Raw genomic sequence first — 16,254 nt, forward strand, 5'->3', positions numbered from 1 at the left:
GTAAGTAGAAAATCTCATATATATTAATATCTTTTAATTAAACTATATACCATAGAAAATACATAATAATTTTAATTTTGAAATTTGCTTTGAACAATTTTTTTGATAAAATCTTTGAACAAATACTGATAACTTAATATTTAAAATTTAAAATTTGGATTGAATGTTTATAAAAATTATAAATTACTATAACTTTCAAAAACATTGCACAATAAAAATTTGTTTTCAGCGATTTAAATTTTTTGTTATAAAAAGATACAACTAAGTAGAATGCATCATTTAAAAATATTTCAATATTAAAAATATACTACTTATCTATGTAAATTTAATTATATAAAATAGAAAAAAAAAGAGATTATATGGATTAATAAAATTTATTTACCTATTTACACAAATTTAATTTTTTTTTGGGTCAACTACACAAATTTAATTATATACGTAATAGTTATGCCTTTTTCATTATCCAATATATATATATATATAAACATACAATATATAAAATAATTTATATATACAATGTTCATCTAGCGCAAGGCGCGGATCTTAATCTAGTATGAATGTTTTTCATAATTTTTCATGTTGCATTTTTTAAATGTTTGGATTTTCAACATCAAGGCCCAAACTTTTAAACTTTTAGATGTTTAAAAATGTCTTTCATTCATTTTCCAACTTTTAGCCTAGGTTGAATGGAAACAGAAACGAATACGCAGAAACGTTTCGTGGAAACATGATTTTTGATTATTATTTTTTTGTTTTGGAAGCGTTTTAAAAACGTCTATAAATAAATAAATAAATATATAAATAGTTTAACTAAAATAAAAATCATAACAACAAGTCATAACTAATTGAAAATTTCTAGTGTTTCCAAAATAAAAACGCAAATTTTTACTAAGTTTTCAAATTGAGATTTTTAAAAAAATGAGTTTCCAGTGCGTTTTTGCGAGTTTTCAATTGTGAAACGGACCTTCAACCGAGTTTGCAATTATAGCATCTTTCCAATTAAAACTTTTGTTTTTATTTAAGTTTTTTTTAATAGCAAACAAAAAGGTAAAAACAGAAACAGCTAGCTTGACCAGTTTTCAGTGGCGGACGCAGGTGATGAAGAATGGGTTCACGTGCCCCCAACTAAATTTTATTTTCCTGCAGTAATTACTTTTAATTTAAAAAATGCTCCATAATCCTACAACTAGACGTAATAATGAAATAAAATGTTGTAATCCCATCTAATAATGACTCTGCATCTGCCCCTGCCAGTTTTCCAGGGGACCACCATGTCTTGACTCTTTCCTATTATCCTTTACCAACGGGCAACGGCTATTTCAACGTTTCTTTATTTTTTTATTATTATTTTTTCAATAAACTTCAACGGCTACTAGTAAAGTCTCTCTTGATTTATAAAAACCACACAAGATCCTCCCAGGCTCTTCATCTCCAACTCATTCATCACACTCACACTAATACTTGTGAGGTGTTACATTCAGTACAACAATATTTGCTAGCTATGGCTTCTTATTCTTCTCTTCAGGTCACTATCCTCCTCTGCATTTTCTCCTTGTCCGTAAATGCCAATGAGGTTACAGTCGGTGGAAAAACCGGTGACTGGAAGATCCCTTCTTCCTCTTCTTTCTCTTTCAACGAATGGGCTGACAAGTCTCGTTTCCTTCTCGGCGACTATCTCGGTATAACTTCAACTCCTCATTTCTTTTTTTACATAATCATTGATACAACTCTGTTTCTGACATTGTAACATGTTGTTATTCCAGTATTCAGCTACGAACCCGGTAAAGACTCAGTTCTACAAGTGACGAGAGTGGCTTACGAGAAATGCAACACCACGAGCCCCAAAGCCAGCTACACAGATGGGAACACCAAGGTGAAGCTAGACCAACCCGGTCCGGTCTACTTTATCAGTGGAACAGAGGGTCACTGTAAAAAGGGGCAGAAGCTTCGCCTTGTCGTCTTCATTCCTCATAGCTCTGCTTTCTCTCCGGCTCCTTCACCGTCCGACGGTCCCGCCGTTGCTCCTACTAGTGGTGCTGCTAAGCTCACCAGCTTCTTTGGTGTCGTTGGCCTTGTTCTTGGATTCTGGGCCTTCTTCTGAGAGAAACTTTAATCTGAATTAGTTACAAAAAAAAAAAAACTTTAATCTGAAACTATATTCTATTTATTAATTTTTCGAACATGAAAGAGAGAGATCTTTTTTTTTTTTTTTTTTTTTGAATTGAATGTTAAATTTAATTCAAAAGAAAAAACCTTGTTACAACTAAGTGTGTCCTTTTTTAGTTTTCTATACACATTTGGGAATTAAAATAAAAAGAAACTCTTTCTTCAACTGCTTCTACCTCCTCCACCATTTCAACTTTCTCAATTCTACCTAGCTCTCACTCCTACTAGGCAGCCAGCTCTCACTCCTACTGGATTTCCAGCTCTCACTCCTACTGGTTAGCCAGCTCTCACTCCTACTGGGTAGCTAAATTCTCACTGCAGTCCTATCTTGTAGAAAACCAAAATTGCATCCCATTTCCAATTACTTTATCTCCCTTTCTCTGTATCAATGTGAGCTTGTTCCTCATATTTTTATCAAGCAGTTTAATCAAAAGTTCTGCTGGCGCACTAGCCTCCCCATGCCTTCGTCTATTACGCTCTCGCCATAACATATAGACCGTAGCTTGAAACATATATTTTACAAGGAAACTCTGCATCTTACATCCCATTGAGCCTCTTAGCAGTCTTTTTATCTCCTCCCATCTCACTGTAAATTTCCCCCTCAAGATACCCTTCATTAGAGCTTCCCATACCCTGGTAGAGTAACTGCATTCGAAGAATAAATGTTCAAGAGTTTCCAATGGCGCATTACACAAGATACAATCCTCCCTTGCACTACACTGCCAAGCTCTCATTCTGTCCCCCGTTGCAAGTCTCCTCCTCATAGCCATCCATAAGATAAATGAGTATTTAGGGGTTGAGTACTTAAACCACACAATATCTGCCCAGTCAATAAGGATCTTCCTCTCTCTAGTAAACTCCCAAGTTTCTGTAGAGGAGAAACTTCTCTTGCATACCCCCTTACCATTTAGCCATAGCGAAACATCCTCATCATCACCTCTATTACCTCGACTTTTTTCAATTTCTTCCTCCACTTTGTTTAGGAGCAAAACCCGATGATACCGTCTTCTATGTTTCCAACTTTCCTCCACTGTCGCATTTAGCAAAACGCCCATATCAATACGACTACCATCACTCAGTAGCTCCTGCAAACAACCCAAAGAGGACCAATGTTCGAACCAGAAAGAAGCCTTCTTCCCATTCCTTACTTCCACTCTGTACATTTGCTTTGCCAAGTCCCTGCACTTTAAAATCTTCTTCCACATCCAGAAGCCTGTTTGTGTAGCTTCCTTTACCATCCAGAACGAGCTTTTGCGTATCAAGTATATCTTTACCCAGTTTACCCACATCGAGTTTGAGGAAAGTATTCTCCAAATTAGCTTCAAGCAACTGACAGTATTAGTTTCTTTCAGTCTACGTAATCCCAACCCTCCTTCTTTCTTCGTGCTACAGATATCAACCCACGACACTTTTGCTTTTTTGTTATTCAACTCTGGACCCGACCACAAAAAAGCAGAGCATAGCCTCTCGATTTCCTTAATGCAACCACTAGGGAGTCGAAACGCAGCCATCCAGAAATTTGCAAGACTTGTAATAACTGATTTAATCAGTTGGAGCCTTCCTGCATAAGAAAGGAACCTTCCAGTCCACGATCCAATTCTCTTCCTAATCTTCTCAATCAAAGGCATGTAATCTAGCACCGTCATATTCTTAGTTAAGAGAGGAAGGCCTAGATAACGCACCGGTAAACTTCCTGACTCAAACGGGAAATGACTGAGGATCTCTTCTTGCTTCTGACTTGAGACTCCTGCCAGGAACAGAGTTGATTTCTCCATACTGATCCGAAGCCCCGACATTTTATCAAAAGAATCAAAAACTCTCAGAATCTCCTCAATAGACTTCTTTGTTCCATCCGCAAAGATCATTAAATCATCAGCAAAACATAGATGAGTCAGATCTATGTTCTTACACTTCGGATGAAACCCCATTCTTCCTTGCCTCGCTGCTTCATCAATCATTCTTGACAAAACATTCATGCAAATCACAAATAGATACGGAGATAACGAGCACCCCTGTCGCAGCCCCCGCTTACTCTGAAAATAGCCCGCTAGTTCCCCATTTACTTGAACAGAGAAGGATGCGGTGGTAATACAAAGTGAGATCCAGTGAATAAACCTTTCCGGGAGCCCCATTGCCTTCAGAGTGTTGATTAAAAAAGGCCATTGTACCGAATCGAAAGCCTTGGAAATGTCTATCTGCATTGCACAACGAGGAGAGACTGTGTCTTTATGATAGTCCTTCACTATCTCCGTCGCCAATAATACATTTTCCATTAGTAACCTCTCCTTGATAAACGCAGATTGGTTCCAAGTTATACATTTAGGCAGAATCAGCTTCAGTCTATTTGCCAATATCTTCGAAATCAATTTGTATAGAACATTACAGCATGAGATAGGCCTATAGTCTTTCATTACCTTAGCCTCTTGCTTCTTCGGAACCAGAGTCAAGATAGTTGAATATAATCCTTTTGGCAAGAATCCTTTGAGGAAGAAGGATTGCACCGCCACAGTGACGTCATCTCCAATCACAGCCCACGATTCTTTGAAAAATTCCATCGTGTATCCATCTGGCCCCGGGGCTTTACCCCCAGGCATCTTGAATAACACTCCTTTAATCTCCTCCTTAGAAACTTCCCTCATCAATTTCTCACAATCTATACCACTGCATTGGAACCCCACTAACTCTCTGATTCTCTCAACTGTCGACCCCTCAAACTCTTGAGGCTGCGCAGACATAAACGCTTCAAAAAAAGATACTGCTTCTACTTTGATCTCCTCTTTTGTTGTAACTATTCTCCCATCAGAACATTTAATTTCGTGAATAGAGTTGCGAACCTCCCTTATTTTTGCTGCATTGTGAAAGACTCTATTATTCCCGTCTCCTACATCTAGCCAGAATAACTTCGCCTTTTGTTTCAGGTACTCTTCCTCCAACTCTGCTAATCTCTGCCATATGTTATAAGCCTTCCCTTCCTCTTTTATGTTCACTGTGTCAGGATGTTCTAGAGTAATCTGCTGCCTCTCACACAGATAACTATAGGCCTCCTTTGTTCTCTTCGATAAATCCCCCAGCTTCAACTTACTTAACGACCTCAGCGGCTGTTTTAGAAGCTTTAATCTTTTAGTCAGACGAAACATCGCAGTGGTTGAGTGGAATAGCACCTCCTGATCTTTCCAAAAATCTTCTATCAGGGGAAGAAACTCCGGCATCTTTGCTATAGCATTTGTAAACTTAAAAGGGTTACGTTTCCTCTCTTCCTCATCCTCAAAGTGGATTCTACACCTTAAGTGATCTGAACAACCCCCCGCTTCAAACACACTGTATGCTTTCTTCCCATGAAGCCAATCCTCATTGATTAAGACTCTGTCTAACTTCTTGCATATCAGCCCATCCTCTCTTTTGTTACACCACGTCAGTAAAGGACCTTGGAATCCCATATCTGTAAATCTGCATAAATTTGCCACCTCCTGGAATTCTCTCATCCCAACAGGTTGTCTTGCTAGATTTTCAAATCCTGAATGCTCATTATCTTCTAAAATTTCATTGTAGTCACCCATTATCATCCACTTCTTATTCTTGAACATAGGAGCCTCATAATGACTTTTTACTTCCTCCCATAGCCTTTTCCTCTCTTCCACCGTGTTTTGAGCATAAACAAAAGAACATAGAAACTCTTCCGATTCTCCCGGCAACAAAATAGAACAAGTGATTAACTGGTCGCTTTTGTAGACCGGGGTCAATCTAACCGACTGCTTCCATACCACCCATAACCTCCCTAGCCTATTATACTCATAATTCGCCATAAACTCCCAATCTTGAAATACACTAGAGACAATCTTCATAGCTTTATTTTCCTTCACCCTTGTTTCAATCAGACATCCAAACAAAAACTTATTATTCCTCACCCAACTTCGAACCACATCATGTTTAGTTGTTTGATTGAACCCCCTTATATTCCAAAAGAACCCCACCATCAGACATTTTTGGTAGAGCCCTTCCCCATAATCACTCGATGATCTGTTTTTGATTTCCTTGGGAGAGTCTGCCTCGGCCTACCCCTCCTAGTCTCCTTCAGTTTCCCCCCAACACTTTCCTCAATCCGACTTTGATGTAGATCCTCAGCTGCTTCAAGCTCCTCCTCCTCAGTATCTTCTGTCATATCCTTGTCAATCTCAGTACCAAACTCATTCGCAGAACTTAAAGCTGCAAACCTGGAGGGGGTAGCAATTATTTCCTGACTTTGCTGAGATTTAGGACTTCTCCCAACTTTCTCCATCGATACCTCTTTCCAAGGGTTCACCCCTTCCTTTTCCATAACCTCTCTTCCTTTCTCTTTCTCCTTCTTCTCACTACTAGTAACCTCATCTACTTCCTCGTCTTCCTTAGCATTCTCTTGAGCCTCTAAACCCGTTGGAACCTCACCCTGAACTTCCACACTTCCCTCTTGAACCTCCAAATCCTTTACCATCTCACCCTGAAGCTCCATATTTCCTTTCCCAGTATCAACAACTTCTATCTTCTTCTGCTTGCAAAAAGTATCAAAGTGACCCCACCTTCCACACTTTATACATTTTGGAGGCAACCCAGGATACGTGAATTGAACCTTAGTATCTACCCCTTGGATAACGTAGTTGATCTTTTCTGGAAGCTCTTTGGTCAAATCTGCCAGAACAAACACCTTCGCAATCTCCAAATTCGTACACGCTATAGTCTCAGGATGCAAATGGTCTGGAACTCCTGTAGCACTGGTTATAAAACTTAACCCCTCCCATGAGTACATACTCAAAGGGACATTAGTCATATGTACCCAAAGAGGAGTAAGCCCTGCTTTTGATTTGTCTTCCTCCGGCGACCAGTGTGATACAACCATCGGAACTCCCGTAACATTCCACACCCCTCGCCCCACTACTTTCTTCCTGATCTTCTCATTTGGGATCCTGATTCTCATGGTATGCTCATCCATCACATATACATCCAGTTTCTGATTTATCTCGCCATACGCCCAAATTTTGTTCACAATCATATGCACCTTCGCTACGTGAGGCGCTGACTCTAGAAACCTTGCGATGACAAAATCATCCCACAGTGGATTCGCCTTCTCAATGATTTCCGATGGCACCTCCACCGACTTCTTCCCCTCCAATTCTGAGATCTCAAATTCGTACTTCTTCATAACTTGTTTCCCCTTCGCTACTGTGACCCAAGAACCCTTTTGATGAACAATCGGCGGTGGATGATCCGTCGGAACCTCCACCGGAACCGTCTCTACTGCCATCGAAGCAGCGGAGAACGAGAAACTTTGATCGCCTTGTTTGTCGCCAAAATCGCCTTGTCAAAACGCAGCGTATTCTTAAAGAGAGAGATCTTTGTTGTTACTAAGATTAATTTATATATTCTGACTCGCTTTTGCATTTGTTTCTGGATTAATTAGTGGCTTTAACAGTGTAAACCAAGTGAAACAATGGTTATTATGACGTTCGAATTAGTTAACACCTAAAAAATAATAATTTAGAATGATATTATTACCATCACTCCGAAAAAAAAGGGCAATTGTCAATAATAGCAACTTTTGAAGTTTATGTCTCAAAAATAGCACTAGAAGGAGAAAGTCACAAAAATGACATTCATTAAAGGGTAAAATATCTATAATACCCTTGGTTTAAAATTAAATAAACAAACTAAAATAAATAAAAATAAAAAATAAAAAAAAATAAAAATAAAAAAATAAATTTTTTTTATAGTTTCAGATTATATGTTTTCAGATTCGAAATTTTTATAATTTTTTTTTAAAAAAAAATTTCTTTTTTTTCAGATTTTATTTTTATAATTTAAAAATACTTTTTGAAACTGTTTTTAAAATTTTTATTTTTTATTTTATTATTTATTATTTATAAAATTTTAAACCCTAATTCCAAAACCCCACCCCTTAACTCTAAACCCTAAGGTTTGGATTAATTAACCCTAGAGGTATAAGTATACATTACCTCTTTAATGAAACCTATTTTTGTGACTTTGAGCCTTGAATGCTACTTTAGGAACAAAAACTTGGTTTGGTGCTATTCTAGTTCTTTTCTCGAAAAAAAATATTATTAACCCTTTTAGTCTGCAAGCAAAGCAAAGAAAAATAATCGAAGGAAATCAAACAAAACACCAATAGACATAAACTCACACAAACTAAGACAACAGAAGTTAGTGTGATTCAAACTCATGATGGAGCGTTTACTTATCATCAATCAGTGAATACTTGCTCTCAAGATTCTTCTGAGTTTTGCCATCGAGGATGTGCAGGACTTGCAGATGGATGACTTGGTGTGTGATAGGTGCTGTTCTGGTCCTTGGGAAATATTATTTCCCCCCAAGAAGAAGCAGATGAGCTCGCAAACTGGCTACTTAGAAGAATTTTTACTTGTTGTTACTAAGATTAAATGAAAATTTTATTCTTATAATCTGAAACGCTTCTGCACTTGTTTCTGGATTAATTAGTAGCTTTAACAGTGTAAACCAAGTGAAACAATGGTTATTATGACGTTCGAATTAGTTAAAACCTAAGAAAGAATAATTTAGAATGTTAATTACCACCACTCCAAAAAAAAATATTATTCACACTTTTAGTCTGCAAGCAAAGCAAAGAAAAATACTCATAATCTTACAATACTAAAAGCAAATAATAACAGAAGGAAATGAAATGGGCTTATATCGTTAAGAAAAGTGAGTATAACAGGCCTCTACAAATGGGCCAACGATTGGGCCTCAAGATATTTTAGGAGGGAAGAAAATACAGTGAGAGAAGTGAAGAAGCGAGCGAGCCACTGAGATATTATCCTTTCGAAAATATTATTTTTCCACCGGAGATTCTCCGGTTCGCCGAAATATCTATTGACTTCTCCGGTTCCTCCTCGTGTTTTGTTAGTCTTCACAGCTTCGCCACTCGAAATGTAATGAACCATCATCGTTAATCTCTGTTTCGGCTTCAACTTCTCTTGGTTTAGTTTCAAAAGATGGAAGCTTTCCTCTGCTCAACGAGTCTTTGCGGCGATGTTACGGTCAGTGATGCTTTTATAGTTAGTAGTAACATCAAAGGAAGATTAAAGTTCCAACCTTTAAATGTTGGGTCTGTGTTTCATCGGAAGAAACATTGGAGAAAGACCATGAGATCATGTAGTAAAAGTTCTGATTTTTCGGTTCCTGTGACAAACAACAAGACATTGATATCTTCAGGTGAAGTCACCAAGGATCTAACGTCGTTTCCTGATACTGATTCTGCGTTTTCGTATTTCAAATCAGTGGCTGAGAATTGGAGTCTAGTTCACACAACTGAGACTTGCAACCACATGCTTGAAGCTCTGAGGGTCGATGGTAGAATAGAGGATATGGCTTACGTGTTTGATTTGATGCAGAAGAGAATCATAAAGAGGGATAGTACCACGTTCTTGACTATATTCAAGTGTCTTTCTCTGAAGGGTGGGTTGAGGCAAGCTCCTTATGCACTTGAGAAGATGAGAGAGTCTGGTTTTGTGTTGAATGCGTATTCATACAACGGGTTGATTCATCTTTTGCTTAAGTCTAGGTTCTGCACAGAGGCGATGGAGGTTTATAGGAGGATGATCTTTGACGGTTTAAGGCCTAGTTTGAAGACTTACTCTTCACTTATGGTCGGATTAGGGAAACGAAAGGACACTGAAGGTGTGATGTGTTTACTTAAAGAGATGGAGACGTTGGGATTAAAGCCTAATGTCTACACGTTTACTATATGTATCCGTGTGCTTGGAAGAGCGGGGAAGATTAATGAAGCGTATGGTATACTGAAGAGGATGGATGAAGAAGGATGTGGACCTGATGTGGTTACCTACACTGTTCTCATCGATGCTCTTTGTACCGCTGGGAAGCTCGACTGTGCTAAGGAGGTTTTCGAAAAGATGAAAACGGGAAGGCACAAACCGGATCGTGTGACTTACATTACTTTGCTGGATAGGTTTAGTGACAACAGAGATTTGGATTCAGTGAGGCGGTTTTGGAGTGAGATGGAGAAGGATGGTCATGTGCCTGACGTTGTAACCTTCACTATTCTTGTGGATGCTCTGTGCAAAGCTGGGAGTTTCGGTGAGGCGTTTGATACGTTGGACGTGATGAGGGAGCGAGGTGTCTCACCTAACTTGCATACATACAACACATTGATCTGTGGTCTCTTGAGAGTTCACAGGTTGGATGATGCGCTTGAGCTTTTTGGTAAAATGGAGTCTCTGGGCGTTAAGCCTACTGCATATACCTACATTGTTTTTATTGATTACTATGGGAAGTCTGGAGATTCCGTCAGTGCTCTTGAGACTTTTGAGGAGATGAAGAACAAAGGAATAGCTCCGAACATTGTAGCATGTAATGCGTCTCTCTACAGTCTAGCTAAATCCGGAAGAGTTCAAGAAGCAAAGGGAATCTTCTATGGGTTGAAGAACATAGGGCTTGCCCCTGATTCAGTAACCTATAACATGATGATGAGGTGTTACAGTAAAGTTGGGGAGATAGAAGAAGCCCTCAAGCTGCTTTCTGAGATGCTGGAGAGCAATTGCGAACCTGATGTGATCGTTGTTAACTCTTTGATCAACGCGCTTTTCAAGGCTGATAGAGTAGATGAGGCGTGGGAGATGTTTATGAGAATGAAGGAGATGAAACTCAAGCCTACAGTTGTGACTTACAACACATTGCTCTCAGGTTTAGGCAAAAATGGAAAAACTCAGGAGGCGATTGAGTTGTTTGAAGGGATGGGGGCGAAAGGCTGTCCACCTAATACAGTGACTTTCAACACTCTCTTTGACTGTCTTTGCAAAAACGACGAGGTAATGCTAGCCTTGAAGATGTTCTTCGAGATGAGTTGTGTACCAGATGTGTTTACTTACAATACTATTATCTATGGTTTGATGAAGAACGGTCAAGTCAAAGAAGCGATGTGTTTCTTCCACCAGATGAAGAAACTGGTGTACCCTGATTTTGTCACTCTCTGCACTCTTCTTCCAGGTGTTGTCAAGGCCGGTTTAGTCGAAGATGCTTACAAGCTCACCGCTAACTTTCTTCACAGCTGCGGTGAACAACCAGCTGTTCTATTCTGGGAGGATTTGATGGGATCTGTCTTGGCTGAAGCTGGAATAGACAGTGCAGTTTCATTTTCTGAGAGATTGGTCGTTAATGGGATTTGTCAAGATGGTGAATCGATCCTGGTGCCAATGATCAGATATTCTTTCAAACATGGTGATCCCTCTGGTGCTAAAACTTTATTTGAGAAGTTCACAAAAGAGCTTGGCGTCCAACCTAAACTTCCGGCTTATAATCTGCTAATCGGTGGGCTTCTTGAAGCTGATATGATTGAAACAGCACATGAGTTCTTCCTAGAGATGAAGAGCACTGGTTGCATCCCAGATGCTGCTACCTACAACTTCTTGCTTGATGCTTATGGAAAATCAGGAAAAATTGACGAACTCTTTGCGCTCTACAAAGAGATGTCTTCCCATGAGTGCGTACCAAACACAATAACTCACAACATTGTCATCTCTGGACTGGTGAAATCAGGAAATGTAGACGAGGCTCTTGATTTATACTATGACCTTATCAGTGATGGCGACTTCTCTCCAACGGCTTGCACATATGGTCCCCTTATCGATGGTCTCTCCAAGTCAGGAAGATTGTATGAAGCAAAACAACTCTTTGAAGGAATGTTGGACTATGGCTGCAGGCCGAACTGTGCTATCTACAACATTCTCATCAACGGGTTTGGAAAAGCAGGCGAGGCTGATGCAGCGTGCAAGTTGTTCAAAAGAATGGTTAAAGAAGGAGTAAGACCGGATCTCAAGACTTACTCGGTTCTAGTGGATTGCCTTTGCATGGTCGGAAGAGTGGATGAAGGCTTGCATTACTTCAGGGAGCTGAAGGAATCTGGCCTTGATCCTGATGTAGTATGCTACAATCTCATAATCAACGGACTAGGGAAGTCTCAGAGACTTGAAGAAGCTCTTGAGCTTTACAATGAGATGAAGAACAGCAGAGGAATCCTCACCCCTGATCTATACACTTACAATTCCTTGATTCTGAATTTTGGTATGGCTGGAATGGTTGAAGAAGCTGGGAAGATTTACAATGAGATACAGAGAGTGGGTCTTGAGCCAAACGTTTTTACATTCAACGCTATGATCCGTGGATACAGTTTGTCTGGAAAACATGAGCACGCTTACGCTGTGTACCAGACAATGGTGACTGGAGGTTTCAGCCCCAACACAGGAACATATGAACAGCTTCCGAATAGAGCTTGACAATTTTACACAGCAGAGCTATACACTAAGTGAAGCAACTGCAGAAGAGTCTTGTGTCATATAAAGTGTACAAAACATAATGTTGTGTAAATGTCATATTGTTTTATTTTAAGGCCAACATCATAACAAGTCAATTCATTCCTTCTGTATTATTGAAACTCGTGGGACAAAAGTCTAACCCTTCAGGAAAGTCAGATTGTGCTATTAATGTCTTTCAAAAGAATTTACAATGTGAACCAAACTACTATATGTCATCATCTTCCTTGACTCAGAGGATGGGGCTAGTTTGATGAGCTAGGCTCATTGTGGCTTGCTTCAGCTTGGCTAGGTTCTGTGGACTGAAGAGGCTTCTTGAACTGAACCAAGATCATGGTCATGTTATCACAGCCTTCACCACCAGCTGTGTTTGGAGCCAAGCATCTATCTAGAACTTTTTCACATACCACTGAGAGTTTGGTTTCCTGAATATTAACGACCAAAAGAGAGAGACTGTAGAAAAGAAATTTAGTAATCCAAAAGAAGACAAATCAAGTTAGTTTACCGTATTCATCTGTTCATGTATAAAATCAACGAGTTGTTGGCTTGACATGCAGTCCCTGCAGATATGAGATGAACCAAAACAAGGTGTTTCAATATCTCTACCATGTATAATGAACTTGTCTGAAAAACTTAAACTGATTTTACCAAATTCCATCGCAGGCAAGAACAAGGAAATCATCATCATCGCAGAGTTCAACCTGAAGAGGAGAAACTATATGTGACACACAGAAGATGGTTTCAGGAGAAAGAGAGAAAGAGGCATTAGATACCACTTACCGTGTTTACATCAGGACTGGCGGTAACGATTTGCTTTTCAGTTGGCAAAAACTTATTCTGCTTGAATTCCATGTCACCTGTAAAGGACAGCTCCACTGAGAGAGATTGCATGTAAAACAAGTTGCACTGTGTAAAGAAGAGGTTACCGATAGCTCTTGCTAGGTTCAAGCTTCCATTGACACGACCAGCGTGAATAAAGCCACCAGCTTTCAATATCCTTTCTCTCTCAGCTTCAAGATCTGGTTTGTGATCTCTAGAAAGATTGTAAGCCTGCAAACACACACACACACACACGTTTGTAACCAAAAAGATAATTTAAGACGCCAAAGTCTTTAATCAAATGGGTAATGTACCTGACCCTTTCTGGATATGACACAACGTGAGTCACCAGCATTTGCAACAAAGAGCTGCTTGTGTCTAATAACAGCCACACATGCTGTGCTCCCAGAGTTAGGTCCAGTAAAATCAGAATGAGGCCCCTGTTTTGACCAACCATAGCACCAATTCTTAGATATCTAACTTTAACTTTTGCTTAGTAATACTAATTGGTCTATTAGCGGTGTAACAAAGATTTTACTTCCTCAAAGGCCCAAGCATCAGGTCTATTAGCGCTGTCTCCGCTTCTTGGTGACCATATAAACCCTTCAATCATTCCGCTGAACTTACTGATCTTGTCACCTAGTATCGCCAGTTCTCGCCATCCTCTCTGTCCTTGCATCATCTCATCCATTCTACAATGATGACCACAACAACTTTATGCAAAAACTGACCCTTGTTGCTGCAGAATAAGTTGGTAATGTTACCTGAAAAAAGCCTTTTGAAGAGAAGTCCCTACGTCTCCAGCTGCATATGCCTCGTCACTGAGAACCTGCTGGTGTAGATACTTGGCACAGAACTTTGAAACAACTTTACCTACACCACTACCCAAAATGCAATTGAGATTCCATGATTCTTGTATACAAGAACAAAAAGCAAGATTCCATTGTACTAAAGATTTATTTTTTCTTTTACCTCCATGGCCATCATAGACACCCAAGAAGGAAGAATTATCATCCAGATCAAGAATTGCAGCATGCTACCAAATTTAATAAAACCCATTTTGACTGAATCAGCAAGAAAAACAAAAAGCTTTAAACTTTTGATCACTCACAGCATCTTCCATGGTGGCACGCCAGCCTTGCATAGAGGACAAACCATATCTAAGTTTATCATTCTCTCCATCTTCTGACAACTTATCTGTTTTGGGAGAACTAAGGTATATTCCCATCTCTTTTCTGCAATACAAGAGTCATGAATCAAGAAACATCACCATAATCAAATCCAAAGATACCAACTTTTGAGGAAATTTGATCTCAGAAGAGACCTGTGAATCTGTGATCTTAATCTTTTTCCAATAAAAGGGCAATCTACAAAACCAAAAACAAAGAGGCTTGAATCAAGATTATAGTTTAACACTAGTGGTTATAGTATAACAGAACCGGAATTAGATTAGCATAGCAGCAATTCAATGGATCAAAAAAAGAGAGGTACGTGATGGTCTCTCTCACATCTCTGGCTTGAGACCAGAAGAAATCTGAAGATCGGAATGATTAGAGGGAACAAGATGAAACCTTTGATGATGGACGGCGTTGTGAGAAAAAGTCTTGTCTTCTTTTTTTTTTCGAAAAAAGGCAACGAAAGTTCCTCACTTTGTGTTCTTCTCCTTACTCGTCGCAACACATCCCACCTGTAGTGTTTCTTTACAAAATTCAAATACGTATGTATGATTTGGTGGGTAATCAAAATAATAAATTTACCGTAATTGGATTGGAGTTAAGTTATCTTTGGTGGGTAACTTTTCAGCTGTATAAATGGTAAATTTGTATATATTTGTGTAATTCTTAGTTATCTACTTTAGTTGGTGAGGTTTTCAATTTTCAACCTACATTTTATAATTTTAGATCAAAGGCATAAATTTAACTTCTTTTATAAAAAAGTTCAAAACTCAAAAGTCAAGACTATAGTAAAAGTTAAACTCCACCATTTTATCTATGGAGTTAGTAGTTTATATTTATTGTTCTACTAAAATAGAAGTATTATTTTTTATGTGTGATTTTTTTATTTAGAACATACTTTAAAATTTTATCAAATTATACATAGTTTAATTATAACATATTTTAATATTTTTGTTTAATATACAAATTAATATTTCTTTTTAAAATTATAATAAAATCATTGAAAAATATTTTTAAATTTTATTTCCAAAATTAATTAGTTGACATTCTAATTATTATTAAAATATAATATTTAGATTATGCCTGGATGAAAAAACGAGAACTGAAAAACCGAACCAAAATCGATATTTTACCCTAAATAATCAATTTTTTATCTGAACTAATCCGAACCGGAACCAAATAAAAACCAAAATTTCTGGGTATTTTTTGATTAAAGTTTTAGGGCCTGACTGGTTCAAACGCAGCAGTTGCGGTTGCGGTTGCGGGAGTTTGTGGATGCGGGAGTTTGTGGATGCGGGCGTTGCGGTTTCTAGCGGTTTTAAGAGATTTGTACGATTGGTACTGCGGTTAAAAATTTGTGCGTTTGCGGGTGACTTATGACTGGTTAACTACCAAATGCGTTAACAGTCAAATAATAAATTAACAATATTTACATTTAATATAATTATAAAATATCAAAAATCATAAAATTATAATAAATATAAAATTTATATTTAGAAAGTTATAATTTTAATTTTTGAAAATTTATTGAATTTTTTTTTATTATAAAATTTTATAATATTAATTAAAATATATCTATTATATTTTAATATTTTCATAATTTCAATTTTAAATTTTTTATTAAATATTTTTATTTTTGTATATATATTGTTTTAAAAAAAAGAAAAAAATTTTACCCTCCCGCAACCGCAAACACTAGCTGGAGCCAGCTTTTGAATTTATGAGATTCGGAGCGGTTTGAAGCGATTTAGAGCGATTTGAGT

General features: G+C 38.1%; 3 protein-coding genes across 10 annotated transcripts; 2 read left to right on the forward strand and 1 right to left on the reverse strand.

Moving 5' to 3' along the window:
* The first annotated feature begins 1,397 nt into the window (after positions 1–1,397).
* Positions 1,398–2,332, forward strand: LOC103862086 (early nodulin-like protein 1). The gene is made up of 2 exons (XM_009139792.3): positions 1,398–1,679; positions 1,764–2,332. The coding sequence occupies exons 1-2, from the start codon at positions 1,502–1,504 to the stop codon at positions 2,099–2,101; spliced, it is 516 nt and encodes a 171-aa protein (XP_009138040.1). The 5' UTR covers positions 1,398–1,501; the 3' UTR covers positions 2,102–2,332.
* Positions 2,333–8,799: 6,467 nt separating this feature from the next.
* Positions 8,800–12,595, forward strand: LOC103862089 (pentatricopeptide repeat-containing protein At4g31850, chloroplastic). The gene has a single exon (XM_009139798.3). The coding sequence runs from the start codon at positions 9,165–9,167 to the stop codon at positions 12,459–12,461; it is 3,297 nt and encodes a 1,098-aa protein (XP_009138046.1). The 5' UTR covers positions 8,800–9,164; the 3' UTR covers positions 12,462–12,595.
* On the reverse strand, positions 12,542–15,051 carry LOC103862087 (probable protein phosphatase 2C 60). 8 transcript variants are annotated; one of them, XM_033287001.1, is made up of 12 exons: positions 14,888–15,051; positions 14,641–14,683; positions 14,428–14,551; positions 14,289–14,352; positions 14,081–14,189; positions 13,855–14,008; positions 13,631–13,756; positions 13,424–13,547; positions 13,278–13,354; positions 13,146–13,198; positions 13,003–13,057; positions 12,542–12,950 (listed from the first exon to the last, which is right to left on the reverse strand). In XM_033287001.1, the coding sequence occupies exons 3-12, from the start codon at positions 14,542–14,544 to the stop codon at positions 12,930–12,932; spliced, it is 900 nt and encodes a 299-aa protein (XP_033142892.1). In that variant the 5' UTR covers positions 14,545–14,551; positions 14,641–14,683; positions 14,888–15,051; the 3' UTR covers positions 12,542–12,929. The 8 variants fall into 8 exon arrangements, with proteins under 8 accessions (XP_033142892.1, XP_033142887.1, XP_009138044.1 ...); XM_033286996.1 differs by having other exon boundaries at positions 12,585–12,922; XM_009139796.3 differs by having other exon boundaries at positions 12,585–12,922; positions 14,808–15,039.
* Positions 15,052–16,254: the final 1,203 nt, after the last annotated feature.

This window comes from Brassica rapa, chromosome A03 (assembly GCF_000309985.2).
Source record: "Brassica rapa cultivar Chiifu-401-42 chromosome A03, CAAS_Brap_v3.01, whole genome shotgun sequence".
Taxonomy (NCBI): domain Eukaryota; kingdom Viridiplantae; phylum Streptophyta; class Magnoliopsida; order Brassicales; family Brassicaceae; genus Brassica; species Brassica rapa.